This window comes from Bactrocera neohumeralis, unplaced genomic scaffold, assembly GCF_024586455.1.
Source record: "Bactrocera neohumeralis isolate Rockhampton unplaced genomic scaffold, APGP_CSIRO_Bneo_wtdbg2-racon-allhic-juicebox.fasta_v2 cluster09, whole genome shotgun sequence".
NCBI lineage: Eukaryota > Metazoa > Arthropoda > Insecta > Diptera > Tephritidae > Bactrocera > Bactrocera neohumeralis.
In genome coordinates, this window is record NW_026089622.1 from 510,951 (window position 1) to 527,184 (window position 16,234).

A 16,234-nucleotide genomic window follows, 5' to 3' on the forward strand; every position below is an offset into this window, starting at 1 on the left:
ACAAATGTATGTAAACACCACTTGGCCTAGCCAAGCGCCATTGGTCTCGACTATGTGTATCAGACCGTTGGTCTCGACCAGGGTTAAATTATGTAGCAACATCTTGCGACAGTTTAAATTGTTGTGTCAGAATTCAGTGGGTATGGATTACAAACATACTTATTTTCTTATTGTTGTCATCAGGAAATTGTTGTGTTTATTCTGACCACAAAAACTTATACTTATATTCCTTGGGTTTCATTAAGCTAACTCACAAACATTCACCAATCATATGGAGCAGAGTCAATCGGATGTTCGAAAATCCTTGTAATAGTTACATGGGGGCTGGGTTAATGGCCTAATTATATCTATTTTATGCACAAAGATATACTGTTATGAGTAAAACGTGTTCCGTAATTTTCAATAAGATAACTCAACCCGATATATCCAGCATACAATTAAAATTGTGCTGTATGGGAAGTAGACGTGGTTGTAGTCCGATTTCACACTGTGACATAGGAATATGAAGGGAATGCTAAGGTACTTAATTTAGTCGAAATCGTTGTGTCGGATACCGAGATATTTGATTTCACCAAAAAGTGGGCGTTGCAACGCCTTGATTTATTACGCTTTAAGTAGTTTTGAACAGTACCGTTATATGGAGAGTTAGCGGGGTTATCATCCGATTTCATCCATTTTCGTCTTCCTGATCATTTATATATACATATATATAAATAACCCTATATCTGTCTCGCTTCGTTTTAGATGATACGAACATTCGTTAGGTGAACAAAACTATAATACTAAACTATAAAAAAGGACAGTAATATGGAGTATGGCTGTCGAGGCCGATCTAATAGAGTTGTGGCGGCTAGTCACAAACAGTTGTAATTTAATTACTTAAAATTTTTGGTCAGATTATGGTATTATGTTATGAGCTTCGAAAACAACCAATGCCCATATGCCAATTTTATACTGCGGTATGATGCGTAATCAACTTTTACGATCATCCATGTTTCCTCGAACGGAATTTAAAAATCTGAAAGAATATATTTTAATTAAACAATTGAGTTTTTCTATGACAAGATTTCAATATTTGGCTTTACGAAATTGCGGTTCACATATTCAGATTTTTGGTAGCCGAGGTGAAAGCAATGTTATTAAAATTTCACATTATTACTTAATTCAATTACAAAAATTATTAATTATAAAGTTTATATTGTACAAGTTGTGCAAAAAGTTGGAATATAGTTGAACCGTTATATATTTATTGAAGAATCTGCTATTATAATAATATCAATCGGTTCGGTGCTAAAAATATTTACATGCTTCCAATCAATTAATTTAATTGTTGTCTTAAACAACTTAAGGGGTTATGTGGGTTTGAAAATTTGAAAAAATCGATTTTTATTTTTTAGTCTTATTAAATAGTACAATACGTTTAAAATATTCTTCCAAAATTTAAAATCTGTTCGAGTAAGAGATAGACCCTTCGGAAGTTCCGCCCACCAGGCCACGTCGGTATAGCGCACCGCAGGTATAATGCGCTTTTCTCGAAAGTTATGAACATCCTTAAAATAACATTATCCAGTTATTGAACGAATGATTTTTTTTTTTATTTTCATTACAACTTATATTTTAAGCCATTAAATGGCGAAAATTTTATCAAAAAATTAGATTTATTGTTCAAAGTCTGAGAAAAAATAAAATTTTGTTTTTTTTTGTTTTAAAGAGGCTTATGTATGTACGAACGAAATATATTTGGCTTTTTAATTTTAGGTGAACGAATAATAAATTATAATTAATTAAATTATGTTTTTGGACCTCTGAAACCCACCTAACCCTTTGAAGGTCTTCCCATTGGATAAGAGCGAATATACGTTAACTATATGAACAAAATTCTGAGTGGTTTTATTGATAATAGCATAGTGGCGTTACATACACGGACTTTGATAAAGCTTCCACAGGCTTAATTATATTATACGTTAAATTAGATACAAGGTGCTTTCCGAAGTAAACAGGACTAAAAAAAAAACAGAACAAATGGTATTTTCGGCAAAAGAAATTTATTTTATTCAAAATAGTCTCCTTCTGCTTCAATACAGCTGTTTGCACGGTCCAAAAGCATGTCGAACGAGTGTTTTAGCTCGTTGGCCGGAACGGAAAATGTGATTTTTGGTCAAATAATCAGTCACAAGCGTCGATCGATGAGACGGCGCATTATCGTGCAACAAACGCCAACTTTCATCTTCGCGTTATTCGGGTCGAACACGTCGAATAAGCCCAAATGTTCGGTCAAAATGCGATAAATCGATGTTTTGGAGATGTTCAATTCCATTTCCATGAATTTCAATGAAATCAGCCGAAATCTGATTTTTGATGAATTCACGCACAGTTTCGATGGAATTTCTGGTGATCACGGATTTTGATTGGCCACATGTTGACCGTCAGTCATGTCCTCACGACCACTTTGAAAACGTTAAAACCACTCGAGCACTCTGCTACTGGATAGGCAATCATCGCCATAAACTTATGTCATCAATTGAAACGTTTCGGTAAAGTTTTGAAATGTCATGAAATTCTCACTGGACAATTGATAAAGATAGCAGATTCCAACGCACCAGTCGACATATAGATGGCGCCACCAGGGGGTGCAAGATTCAAAAAATCCTGTTTACTTTGGAAAGCACCTTGTATATTGTAGTTAACTATTCAATTCACTAAAGTGAAATTATTATAGTATTTATGACCAAAGACGAAATACTCTTTACAACAATCCACGTAAGAGAAAGATTAAAAAAAACTCCAATTTGATGAAAAAATTAATAGAGTTAATATTAAGTCCAAATTAACGTAAACAGTTTTTTATGAGGTAAGTAGATCAGGGAGGCTAATTAGGTCTATCATGTTACCACATCATATAATGGGTCTATTAATCTAACGGTGATTTGTACTTATATATATCGAAATGATCCAGATTATGACACGATTTAATTTCTTAAAATATTTCTATACAGTTATGTTGAGAACTACTAAAAGTGTCATAACTCACTAAATAAATACGATGGTATTATTAAATTCCACTCCTGAGATGGCAGATATTTCACGAAATCTGGTTTTATACCGAAAGTATCGTTGTAACTATAATATTAAGGGAGCTTCTACAGTCATTTTGTAAAAATGGGTAAAATCGGGTAAATAGTTAGCTTACATTAAGTGAAAAGATATGGGAGGTATAAAGTTTCATGCCGAAAATTTTGTGAAATATCCCAGCTCGCTTATACTACATATTATAAAATACGAAAGAACGAAACGATTCTTTTACATATGACTCAAGCCGCTCACGACTTCCGGTCTTTGACCAAGTATCCTCTGGGTAGCCTAAGAACATCCGTTTGAAGACGAGCTAAAGTGAGAAGGCGAAACATCCCCTTCGCAGGGTTGTGCGCTGGGTTTGGGACCCGCCACGTAAAAAAATCATACCAATGAAAATGAACAACAAGCCTCACTCCCCCCTTTTGATGACGACCATTTCAAACGAAATAAGGACTACGAATTGAGGGCATGCACCTGGAATTTCGGGTCCCTTAATTGGTAAAGTGCCGCTGCCCAGCAGGTTGATGTCTGACATCACCGCCGTCCAAGAAATGCGATGGACGGGACAAGGACAGAGACAAGTAGGTCCTTGTGGCATTTACTACAGTGGCAATATATAGGAGCACAAGTTTGGTGTGGGATTTGTGGTGGGAGAGAGACTCCGTCGCCGAGTACTATCATTCACTCCGGTGAATGAATGTCTAGCCGCAATCCGTATCAAAGCGAGGTTCTTCAACATATCGCTGATTTGCGATGGAAGAGAAGGACGGTGTGACCAAAGATGCCTTCTATGAGCGCTTGGAGCGAACTTATGAGAGCTACCCCCGCCACGATGTCAAAATCGTGCTTGGCGACTTTAACGCCAGGGTGGGCAAAGAAGGTATCTTTGGCACTACGGTCGGTAAATTGAGCCTCCACGACGAAACATCCCCAAATATGGTTATCTGTAGTACTAGATTTCAGCATAAAAAGATTTATCAAGCTACCTGGCTGCCTCCGGATCGAAATACCACCAACCAGATCGATCATGTTGTGATAGACGGAAGACATGTCTCCAGTGTTCTAGACGTGCGTGCGCTCCGAGGTCCTAACATCGACTCGGACCACTATCTTGATGCAGGCAAGATGTGCACCCGCCTCTGTGCAGCAAAGAACGCACGTCAACAAACACAAGGAAGGTTCGACGTCGAGAAGCTGCAATAACAACAGATAGCTGAATGATTTTCTACTCGGCTTGCACTATTGCTCTCTGAGAGCTCTCTTCAACAACTCGGTATAAGGGAACTGTGAAACGGCATTTCAAAGAGGACTGAAGAGCTTGAAAAGCTGGCCGACAGGGGTAATGCTCGAAAATTCTACGAAAAAATGCGGCGGCTTACAGAAGGTTTCAAGACCGGAGCATACTCTTGTAGAACTCCCAAGGTGATCTAGTCACCGATGCCCAGAGCATACTTAAATTATGGAGGGAACATTTCTCCAGCCTCCTGAATGGCAGTGAACGTACAACGCAAACAAACAGTCGTCGCACTCGCGACTTGACTCTCACGTCACTGCTGATAATCATAACTTTGAAGTCGTAGATAATTTCGTCTATCTTGAAACCAGCGTAAACGCCACCAACAATGTCAGCCTAGAAATCCAACGCAGGATAACTCTTGCCAACAGGTGCTTCTTCGGACTGAGTAGGTAATTGAGAAGCAAAGTCCTCTCTCGACGAACAAAAACCAAACTCCATAAGTCACTCATAATTCCCGTCCTGCTATATGGTTCAGAGGCTTGGACGATGACAACAACTGATGAGTCGACGTTGCGAGTTTTCGAGAGAAAAGTTCTGCGAAAGATTTATGGTCCTTTGAGCTTTGGCCACGGCGAATATCGCATTCGATGGAACGATGAGCTGTACGAGATATACGACGACATTGACATAGTTCAGCGAATTAAAAGACAGCGGCTACGCTGGCTAGGTTATGTTGTCCGAATGGACGAAAACACTCCTGCTCTGAAAGTATTCGACGTAGTACCCGCCGGGGAAAGCAGAGGAAGAGGAAGACCTTCACTCAATTGGAAGGACCAAGTGGAGAAGGATCTGGCTTCGCTTGGAATATCTAATTGGCGCCATGTAGAAAAAAGAAGAAATGACTGGCGCGCTGCTGTTAACTCGGCTATAATCGCGTAAGCGGTGTCCACGCCAGTAAAGAAGAAGAAGTTCACCTGGCTTTCATTCCTATATTTTTTATAATTTATTGACAATGTTATGACAAAATTTATGTAAAAATTTTTTTATTTATCGACATTTTTTCACAATTCTAGTAGGGACGATAACCATCCACGTACGTTTTAAGAATAAATTGGATTTTTGTGTTTCAGATAATCCAAACATGAGAAATCGTATCCGCCAGTGATAAAACGCATCTCATTCACCCAGCCATTTCTCGGATAGATGTCATCGAAAAATTCCGAAAAAAATTGGTTATACACTCCACGATATACCTCATGATATGTGAAAAAAGTTCTATTGTAGAATAAAAATGTCTATGAGAGATGTGAAAAAAACAAGCCAGATTACCCTACTGACTGATATCGAAATTTGCGAGCATTTGCGAGAGTATACAATGTTCGGTTGCTTCCAAATTGTTAACAATAATATTTGTTATTTTGAAATATAAATTAAGTTTAATTTAATTCTGCATTTAAAATTCACTGGATGGATTTAAAATTCAAAATGACATTTCTTATAACAGCTTATTTTATCGTGTGCTATGTTCCTAATAGTTAAATAGAAACTAAGAGTTGTTGGTAAAAGAGATAAATATTATTATTATATCACCCTCTCTAAAAATTGGTTAATATTTATATGATTTCTTTTATAGCAAGAAGCTAAGCAACCGATTGCTTTGAAGATGGCCAGTATGACCAGAAGACGTTCCTCAGCAGCATCTACATGTTCATATAGCTCAGGTTAATTTGCTCCATTTTAAATTTACTTAAAATAATGTAAGTTTTTATAAATACTTAGCATGCTATACTGGTAGCTCAGATGAAGATAATGTGTCCCCTCGCGAAAATAGGCAGCGGAACAGCGCAGGTAGCTCAGATTTTTGTGTTAAAAATATAAAGGCACAACAAGCTTTCGGAAGGAGAGAAATCGAAATAGCAGAAAAAGAAATGCCGGGAATATTGGCATTGCGAAAGCGCGCCTCAGAGGATAAGCCCCTTAAAAATGCACAGATTGTAGGTTGCACACATATAAATGCCCAAACAGCTGTGCTTATTGAAACATTAGTAGAGTTGGGAGCTTCGGTTCGCTGGGCAGCGTGTAACATATACTCTACACAGGTAATGTTTTTATATACTATTATGCTGAATTAGATATGTATTGTTTATCACAGTATAAACCAACAAGTTTACTATAGTTGAAACAAAACTGCGAGCTTTAGTTTTTCGCACTTTTGATAGAAAATGTTGTAAATATATGGATACAAGTAACAGAAGACCTCCATACCAAACTTTCCAGGCAGTTTTCATCAAAAATCATGGTCTGCAGTAAAAACTCAACTTATTACATTAGTAAGTTACGCACACGGTGGCTGCCAGCTTTGAAAATTAGACTGTAAAAAACAAATTTTCTCGCTTGAGCAATTACTAATACAAGACAAATAGCAACTTATAGTAAGTGGCCGAAATCAGTATATAATATCGCAGACTTTAGAAGACAAAATATATACTTTGTTGTCATTTGTTTAACTCTTACATATTCGAACAAATAAGAATTAATATATCCTCATATTACTATATGTGACCCCGCACATAGAAACCCGGCTAGTGTGTCAAAACAGGATTTTTCACGAGAGGCGTTGAAAGATGTGAAACACGTGTTCTCTCTCCCTATTCCTTCTTGTTCGTTACTATGTTAGCAGTTTAGCACAATGAAGCCGTCTGAGTTTGTCATGGTAATCGAACGCTCATTGTTTTGGTGTTCGCTGTTCGAACAGAGCTAGTGTTATCAAAGTCAACATTATTCGTTATCGACAAAAGCATGCTTATCCTGGAATAAGCAGTTTGTGATTGTAGTACGGTGATTTCGAACGTGCAGGTAATCATTTTTGTTTAGAAAGGAAAGAGAGTGAAAGAATGGAGACAGAAAACGTAGATTTAGAGCAGGAAGTGCAGCGAGTAAATGCGAAGTACGGTAAGAAGAATCGGAAGTGGAATCTTATCCAGGAAATATTTCCATATGTGGCGTAGTGGCTCATTGCACAGGTATTACACATCTGAAGACTTTTATATTTTCGACAGTGTTCCTGTGGAAACTATGAGGGAAAACCAAAATTTTCACACACTAACCGGGTGACACACTAGCCGGATTTCTAAAACATTTGTTCACACTTATTTTCACTCACTCTGAAGCGTTTCCGAGACGAACCAACAAGCTCTCGAGTTGCTCCCTGTAGTTCTACATACATACGTACATTCTCGTTGAAAACCGATAATCAGCGTTTTGACACACTAGCCGGGTTTCTATGTGCGGGGTCACATATGTATATAGTATGTATGTACATCTTTTTTCCATATCTTTCCTATACAATAATTACTCTTTGCCTGTATATGGACATGTTCGCATATCTATTTATTCCCATAATATTACATATATGTATGTACATAATAGAATGCGGTAGCTGCAGCTCTTGCTGAAGTTGGTATTCCCATATTTGCATGGCGTGGTGAGACTGAAGAAGACTTCTGGTGGTGCCTTGACAAATGTGTCAATTTTGAAAATTGGCATCCAAATATGATATTGGATGATGGTGGCGATGCCACTCATTTAATGTGGAAGAAATATCCAATTATTTTCAAGGCGATTAAGGGCATTGTCGAAGAGAGTGTGACTGGTGTTCATAGATTGTATCAATTGGTGAAGACAGGAAAACTAACAGTGCCTGCAATAAATGTTAACGATTCCGTAACAAAAGCAAGGTTCGATAACTTCTATAACTCAAAAGATTCAATTTTAGACAGGTATGTCAATTTCGTAACTTCAACGAAAGTTTAAAAGGAATAAACATCTCACTTCTAGCCTGAAGCGATCAACAGATATTATGTTTGCTGGCAAACAAGTAGTTGTTTGCGGCTATGGGGATGTTGGAAAAGGTTGTGCACAAAGTCTTCGAGGACAAGGCTGCATAGTATATGTAACCGAAGTTGATCCAATATGTGCGTTGCAAGCAAGGTAAGTGCTTAGATACCATAAGGATAGCATTTCATTTGAAAAATTTGTACATGTTTCCAGTATGGATGGGTTTCGCGTAGTTCGCTTAAATGAAATTATTCGTCAAGTGGACATTGTTGTTACGGCTACTGGCAACAAGAATGTGGTTAACCGAGAGCACATGGATCGTATGAAATCTGGTTGCATTGTTTGTAATATGGGACATTCTAATTCCGAGATCGATGTGGTATGTGTTTTTGTATCTTTTCCCGATCTAACAATTTATTTTAATGTAATCTAACAACGAAATTTATATTTCCCCAATTGTATATGCATATGAAATATAATCTCTCCACGCTTTTTTTCCTCCTTCAAAATAAATGCCAAAAACCTTTAGAATAGTTTGCACTCTGCTGAACTGTCGTGGATGAGAGTGCGCTCTCAGGTAGACCACGTAATTTGGCCCGATGGTCGAACAATTATCCTTTTAGCAGAAGGACGTCTTGTTAATTTGGCTTGTTCGACGGTTCCATCATTTGTGGTATCAGTTACAGCTGCAGCGCAAGCATTGGCTCTCATAGAGTTATTCAATGCACCGGTTGGTCGTTATAAATCTGATGTCTACCTGTTGCCTAAGAAAATGGGTATGAATGAGATTGAGTATTTAAATATTCGTTTTATGTTGGAATTGGATATGTTTCAGATGAATATGTCGCAAGTTTACATTTACCCATACTAGATGCTCATTTGACAGAACTTACCGATGAGCAAGCCAAGTACCTAGGTCTAAATAAGGCTGGGCCATTTAAGCCTAACTATTATAGGTATGGTATCTACATACACAATATTCAGAAAAAATTTGAAGTATATATATTTTTTTTAGATATTAAATATAATAAGGCTTTAGTAACAAACTCTTGTTACATACTATATACATGCACGTATGTATAGCTATGTGATCATTATTGTATTATGTGTATTTTATATCTGTATGAGCCAAAAGCTGATATACGTCTGAGTTATTCTAATTTGGTTGCAAAAATATAACTTCCATGTTAACATAGAGATCATTGTATAATTAATATAGGAATGGGAAAGGTAAGTAATTGCATGATGTTGAAGATATCAAGACGACAACTATATTATGAAAATAAAAACAAATCTAATAACAACTTATAACGGTTAGAAGTCATTTAATATGAAAACGTATCAATTGAAACGCCAATTCAATACTTTTATTAGTAACATCTACAAGATTGTTAATAATGACGCTTTCGTTTTCATATATGTGTAAGCTGGTATTAATTTCTTTAAGTGAAAAAGTTTCTGAATAGCAAATAATAACTTTTGCCAGCGTTACTCATATACTATCCGACGTATTCGTTATAAGATTTGTTAGATAAACGAAAAAAATATATGTATGTATGTAGTTTATGGTAGGTGGGGTAGTACCGACCCAATACTAAAAGAATGTTCCCTGAATATTCCCATCAGAGATGTGTGTGGTCTAGCGTTGTCCTGATGGAGACGAAGCCCTTCTGTTGATCAATTCTGACGGTTTTTTTTCGATTGATTGCTTCAATCTCATCAGTTGTTGACAGTAAAATGTAGAATCAATCGTTCGACAGGCTGGAGCAGCTCATAATGGATGATACCTTTCCAGTCCCACCAAACACTCAGCATAACCTTCCGAGGCGTCAAACCTGGCTTTGCGACCATTTGTTGAGCTTCACCTCGCTTGGATCATGATCTTTTATGCACATTATTGTCGTATTTGATCCACTTTCCATCTCCTGTTACCATTCGCTTCATAAATGGATCGCTTTTATTTCGTTTCAGCAAAGAATTACAGATATTAATTTGCTCCATTAAATTTTTCACAGACAATTCTTGTGGTGTTTTTTAAATAGTTTAAGCCCTTTGATGATGAATGTTAAGTTCTTTAACGATGTCATGGCTACTTTTTCAAAGAAAAATTTCCAAAACAGAAGCGAGCGAACTATTGTTGAGCTAGACCAGTCTTTCCCAAAGTGGGCGATAACGCCCCCTTGTGGGCGCTGCAGGTGTCAAGGGGGGCGGTAAGAGACCCAGAAAGAAAATGGGGGCGTTGTGTAGAGGCCTAGGGGTGATTTGTAATTTTATTTAGATAGGAGGCCTCTTAGACAACGACTGCATGAGCTCTGGACTCTCAACAACTTGTGAACATCAATTAATATGAATTAAAATACTGCTCAAACTCTGTTCTATATTTCTCTCCGCGTAGTTCATATACATATCTGTCCTATTTTATTGAACATAGAAAAAATTAAAATCATGTCAATCGGTCGCTCCATTTCATAATGAAAGTAGACACAAACAAGCAAATAAAAAGGCAACAGACACACTTTCGCATTTTAATAGTTATTAGTACTCGTAGATATCTGTCATGTTTTAACAAGTTTTTGTTAAATAACTCAAATTGTGCATTCCCGTATCAATCGGCTGGTGCATTGAATACTTGTTCGGACTTGTTGTGTACGATTGAGCGTCGAATGAGATAAACGAGTTTATGCATGTTTGTTTTATTCCTGTCGGTGCGTGCTGCTTAAGCATTCCTATATAAACAATGTAATATTTATTTTATTTTCATTTGTGGTTTTGCGCGCAATAGATGAGCAGTACTTACGCCTCCTTTACACTACTCGCGAAGTTGAACGTATTTCTCAAAGCAAAACAATGTCGGAAGTAAAAAAGAAGAGACGGCAATACTGTGCGGAATATATTAAATTCGGATTCATTGAAAACCCCACAAAACCATCGTCGCCTTTGTGTCTTCTATGTCTAAAACATTTTCGGATGAAGCCTTCAATACTGCAAGATCATTTGAATAAAATGCATCCAGATAAGAAAGACAAGAATGTAGCATATTTTCAAGACCTAGAGAAGAAGCATAATACAGTAGAGGCCCGCTAATCCGGATCAATTAAAACCGGCCCCTATCCGGAATATAAGGGAATCCGGATTACCAAAGACATATCAGAACTATGTATTAAGAAAAACTATTTATAAATTTCTGTTTGTTTATTATAACAAATAATACACATGTTCCAAAAAAAAAAATTAAAACAATAAAGCATAAAACCATAAAAGCGAATGTAGTGAATAATAAATATGTGATCCGGATTAGAGAATACGGATAGAGAATGTCGGTCCGGATTACAAGGGACATAATAGACATTTTGAATTTTTTAACCCTGTCTGGATTACAGTGGAATCCGGATTAGGCCGTGTCCGGATTAGCAGGCCTCTACTGTAATCAGCCAAGGGTAGCAAAACTATTTTCGGCGGCTGCTAAGCAAGATAACAACTGACTTCGAGCTTCGTACAATATCTCTTTGTTAATTGGTCAAAAAGGCAAACCACATAACATCGGAGAAGAGTTAATATTGCCAGCAATAAACAGAGCTGCCAACTTTTGACCAAGAAAGAAAGCTGTTTTTGACGGGAAGAATGGAGAAAAAAGCTAAAACAATGATAAAAAAAATCCCAAAAAAATCTAAAAACAAATGTATCAAAAATAAGAAAAAATGTCTAAAAAAATAACAATTTATTAAGTTCATTTTTGTTTAAAAGATTTCCATTAATTTATCTATATCGTCTTGGTCTGTCTCATTTTCGTATGACATATTCGTGCCTATCATCTGCAGATATTTTACAGGCACTTCATAGTCGACGCAGCATTTTCCCATCCTTCGTAATCCGTTTCTGTATATTAAAATAAAAACAAGTAAGGAAGGGCTAAGTTCGGGTGACACCGAACATTTTATACTCTCGCATGATAAAGTGATAATCGAGATTTCATTATCCGTCATTTCCATATTTTTCAAATACCGTATTTGTGTAAAGTTTTATTCCGCTATCATCATTGGTTCCTAATGTACTTATATATTATACAGAGAAGGCATCAGATGGAATTCAAAATAGTGTTATATTGGAAGAAGGCGTGGTTGTTAACCGATTTCACCCATATTTCGTACATGTCATCAGAGTGTTAAGAAAATATCATATACCGAATTTCATTGAAATCGGTGAAGTAGTTCCTGAGATATGGTTTTTGGTCCATAAGTGGGCGAGGCCACGCCCATTTTCAATTTAAAAAAAAGCCTGGGTGCAGCTTCCTTCTGCAATTTCTTCTGTAAAATTTAGTGTTTCTGGCATTTTTTGTTAGTCGGTTAACGCACTTTTAGTGATTTTCAACATAACCTTTGTATGGGAGGTGGGCGTGGTTATTATTCGATTTCTTCCATTTTTGAACTGTATATGGAAATGCCTAAAGAAAACGACTCTATAGAGTTTGATTGACATAGCAGTAGTAGTTTCCGAGATATATACAAAAAACTTAGTAGGGGGCGGGGCCACGGCTACTTTTCCAAAAAAATACATCCAAATATGCCCCTCCCTAGTGCGATCCTTTGTGCCAAATTGCACTTTAATATCTTTATTTATCGCTTAGTTATGACACTTTATAGGTTTTCGGTTTTCGACATTTTGTGGGCGTGGCAGTTGGCCGATTTTGCCCATCTTCGAACTTAACCTTCTTATGGAGCCAAGGAATACGTGTACCAAGTTTCATGACGATATCTCAATTTTTACTCAAGTTACAGCTTGCACGGACGGACGGACAGACGGACGGACAGACAGACATCCGGATTTCGACTCTACTCGTCACCCTGATCACTTTGGTATATATAACCCTATATCTGACTCTTTTAGTTTTAGGTCTTACAAACAACCGTTATGTGAACAAAACTATAATACTCTCGTTAGCAACTTTGTTGCGAGAGTATAATGAATAGAGTAAATAATACTTTACCCTATGCTTAGAATGCTGTTAGTCGTAGCGAGGCCTATTAAGTTTCTTAATTTTGATTTAATTAGGTTAACCTGGCTAAAAACCCTTTCTATCTCCGCGTTTGACCAGGGTGAACACAGTATTTGAATGGCCACAGTTGCCAACTCAAAAAATCTGCGGTTTCCACCCAGAATCTTTAAAGTTTAGCACCTCAAACCAAAATTTGTTTGTGTCGCTGATGTTGTCCCATTTAATCAAATTTATGTTGTTGTATTGGCGTTCAATTTTAGAAATATTTTTGCATTGCAGGAACTCTAAAATATCTGTGATGTCTTTCTTCACCGCGCACAATATCTTGGTGACCGAAAAAACATCAATCTGTTTAAGAATTTTAAAATTATCCGGTAGCCTAAAAGTTATAACCAAATTATTTAGTCGTTTATAAAAAATAACAAAAAATTGCTTACCTCTGTTTTAAGTGTTTAATCATTTAAATTGTGAAATATGTGCAGCGCTCCCGAATTTGTTTGCAGGTCACTCAGTTTCGCTGTGATAGTGATCTTGCAATAGTTGCAGTAAACCCTCTGCTGGTCTGTATCATCCCTGCGAATCCATGCCTTGAACTCATCACTTTTAAGCCACACATCGCGGCATTTTTGCTTGTATTCTTTCGGCATTTCACAACTTTTAAGAATTTACGCGCACTTTTTAAATATAGATAGAACCATTAATAGAGATGACATTCGCGTATATCGAGAAAAATAATCGATCCGCCACCACATTTTCTGGTTCGTTTGTAAGTGACCATCGTAAAGTTGCCACTTTTTCATATTTTTTGTACTTAAGTGCTAACATATAAGTATTAAAATATATTAGAATAAAATTGACAACATAGCTTATTTGTCGATTCTCAAGTCAAGAAATGTGTCAAAGAAAATATTCAATGTTCCTCTGATTTATGTGTACAGTGATTCCCGGTTAAATAGTACTCCGCTTGAATGAAAATCATCCCTCTTAACTGCCTATATCTTGCTGCATCTCACGGTTTTTTTTTAATACATAGAAATTATTGTTTTAAGTACCACTCGATTAAGTATCCGCACTCGCTTATGTGCCATATTAAATTTTTTTTTAACAAACCACAAAAATCTGTATCTTTGAATGTGGCACATAACCGGGATTGACTGTATTTGTCAAGGAATGTACAAATAATTGTTACGCGGCTTGCAAAAATCTGAGTCGACATGTATGCAAGCTCACACACAAACATACATATCTACGTTGGTTTGTAAGCGAAGCTGGTACAGCGGCAAGGGAAGCAGTGGCAATTGGCGATCGTTAGATTGTGTTTTGGGCACAGCTCGGATTTTCTACCGACAACACAATGTTGTGAAGCTTTGTCGTCGCGTCATTCTTTCGACACATTGACTCTTTGACATGAAAGCAAAAACTATGAGCTTCGCCATTGGTTGTCCGCGTCAACGGAAATTTCGCATGAAGCATTGATGTACATATTTACATACATTTGTTGCATGTAGACAAATTTACAAACATTATGCGTATGGTTCTTTTATATTTGTTTACATGCACACATAATTATATATGGTAAAATGTGCGACCGCTTGGTCTTTTAACATGATATCGAAAAGTTTATTGACCAAAGCAAATATTTATTTATTCTTCTTCTTAATTGGCGTAGACACCGCTTAAGCGATTATAGCCGAGTTAACAACAGCGGGCCAGTCGATTATTCTTTTCGCTACGTGGCGCCAATTGGATATTCCAAGCGAAGCCAGTTCCTTCTCCACTTGGACCTTCCAACGGAGTGGAGTTATTCCTCTTCCTCTGCTTCCCCCGGCGGGTACTGCGTCGAATACTTTCAGAGCTGGAGTGTTTTCATCCATCCAGACAACATGACTTAGCCAGCGTAGCCGCTGTCTTTTAATTCGCTGAACTATATCAATGTCGTCGTATATCTCGTACAGCTCATCGTTCCATCGAATGCGATATTCGCCGTGGCCAATACGCAAAGGACCATAAATCTTTCGCAGAATTTTTCTCTCGAAAACTCGTAACGTCGACTCATTGTTGTTGTTGTCATCGCCAAAGCCTATGCACCATACAGCAGAACGGAAATTATGAGCGACTTATAGAGTTTAGCTTTTATTCGTCGAGAGAGGACTTTACTTTTCAATTGCCTACTCAGTCCGAAGTAGCACCTGTTGGCAAGAGCAATCCTGCGTTGGATTTCCAGGCTGACATTGTTGGTGGTGTTAATGCTGGTTCCTAAATAGACGAAATTATCTACAACTTCAAAGTTATGACTGTCAACAGTGACGTGAGAGCCAAGTCGCGAGTGCGACGACTGTTTGTTTGATGACAGGAGATATTTCGTCTTGCCCTCGTTCACTGCCAGACCCATTTGTTTTGCTTCCTTGTCCAGCCTGGAGAAAGCAGAACTAACAGCGCGGGTGTTGAGGCCGATGATATCAATATCATCGGCATACGCCAGCAGCTGTATCTTATAGAAGATGGTACCTTCTCTATTTAGTTCTGCAGCTCGAACTATTTTCTCCAGAAGCAGGTTGAAGAAGTCGCACGATAGGGAGTCGCCTTGTCTGAAACCTCGTTTGGTATCGAACGGCTCGGAGAGGTCCTTCCCGATCCTGACGGAGCTTTTCGTGTTGCTCGACGTCAGTTTACACAGCCGTATTAGTTTTGCGGGGATACCAAATTCAGACATCGCGGCATAAAGGCAGCTCCTTTTCGTGCTGTCGAAAGCAGCTTTGAAATCGACGAAGAGGTGGTGTGTGTCGATTCTCCTTTCACGGGTCTTTTCCAAGATTTGGCGCATGGTGAATATCTGGTCGGTTGTTGATTTTCCAGGTCTGAAGCCACTCTGATAAGGTCCAATCAGTTTGTTGACGGTGGGCTTTAATCTTTCACTTAATACGCTCGATAGAACCTTATATGCGATGTTGAGGAGGCTAATCCCACGGTAGTTGGCACAGATTGTGGGGTCTCCTTTTTTATGGATTGGACATAGCGCACTTAAATTCTAATCGTTGGGCATGCTTTCGTCCGACAATATTTTACAAAAAAAGCTGATGCATGCTCCTTAT

General features: G+C 37.7%; 2 protein-coding genes across 3 annotated transcripts in view; one reads left to right on the forward strand and one right to left on the reverse strand.

Moving 5' to 3' along the window:
• Nucleotides 1-9,346, forward strand: part of LOC126763893 (adenosylhomocysteinase-like 1) — a 29,203-nt gene extending 19,857 nt beyond the window's left edge. For both annotated transcript variants that reach the window (XM_050481656.1, XM_050481657.1), the window contains exons 3-10: nt 5,946-6,033; nt 6,092-6,411; nt 7,742-8,091; nt 8,150-8,302; nt 8,363-8,528; nt 8,679-8,925; nt 8,985-9,105; nt 9,165-9,346. In XM_050481656.1, coding sequence (XP_050337613.1) covers nt 5,946-6,033; nt 6,092-6,411; nt 7,742-8,091; nt 8,150-8,302; nt 8,363-8,528; nt 8,679-8,925; nt 8,985-9,105; nt 9,165-9,171 — 1,452 coding nt within the window. In that variant the 3' untranslated portion in view covers nt 9,172-9,346. The remainder of the gene's footprint in view (nt 1-5,945; nt 6,034-6,091; nt 6,412-7,741; nt 8,092-8,149; nt 8,303-8,362; nt 8,529-8,678; nt 8,926-8,984; nt 9,106-9,164) is intronic.
• Nucleotides 9,347-11,700: 2,354 nt separating this feature from the next.
• LOC126764375 (uncharacterized) lies at nt 11,701-13,789 on the reverse strand. Its single transcript, XM_050482076.1, has 3 exons — nt 13,644-13,789; nt 13,415-13,521; nt 11,701-11,783 (listed from the first exon to the last, which is right to left on the reverse strand). The coding sequence occupies exons 1-3, from the start codon at nt 13,787-13,789 to the stop codon at nt 11,701-11,703; spliced, it is 336 nt and encodes a 111-aa protein (XP_050338033.1).
• Between the last annotated feature and the right edge of the window lie 2,445 nt (nt 13,790-16,234).

Bases quoted from the DNA above. Each gene is read 5' to 3' on its own strand.
- LOC126764375 (XM_050482076.1), bottom strand. From the start codon at position 13,789: ATGCCGAAAGAATACAAGCAAAAATGCCGCGATGTGTGGCTTAAAAGT. The intron at 13,522-13,643 runs GCAAACAAATTC...TATAACTTTTAG, and splicing joins ACAGCGAAACTGAGTGACCT to GCTACCGGATAATTTTAAAA. The intron at 11,784-13,414 runs GCAAAAATATTT...TCATTGTTTTAG, and splicing joins TATTTTAGAGTTCCTGCAAT to CTTTTTTCTCCATTCTTCCC.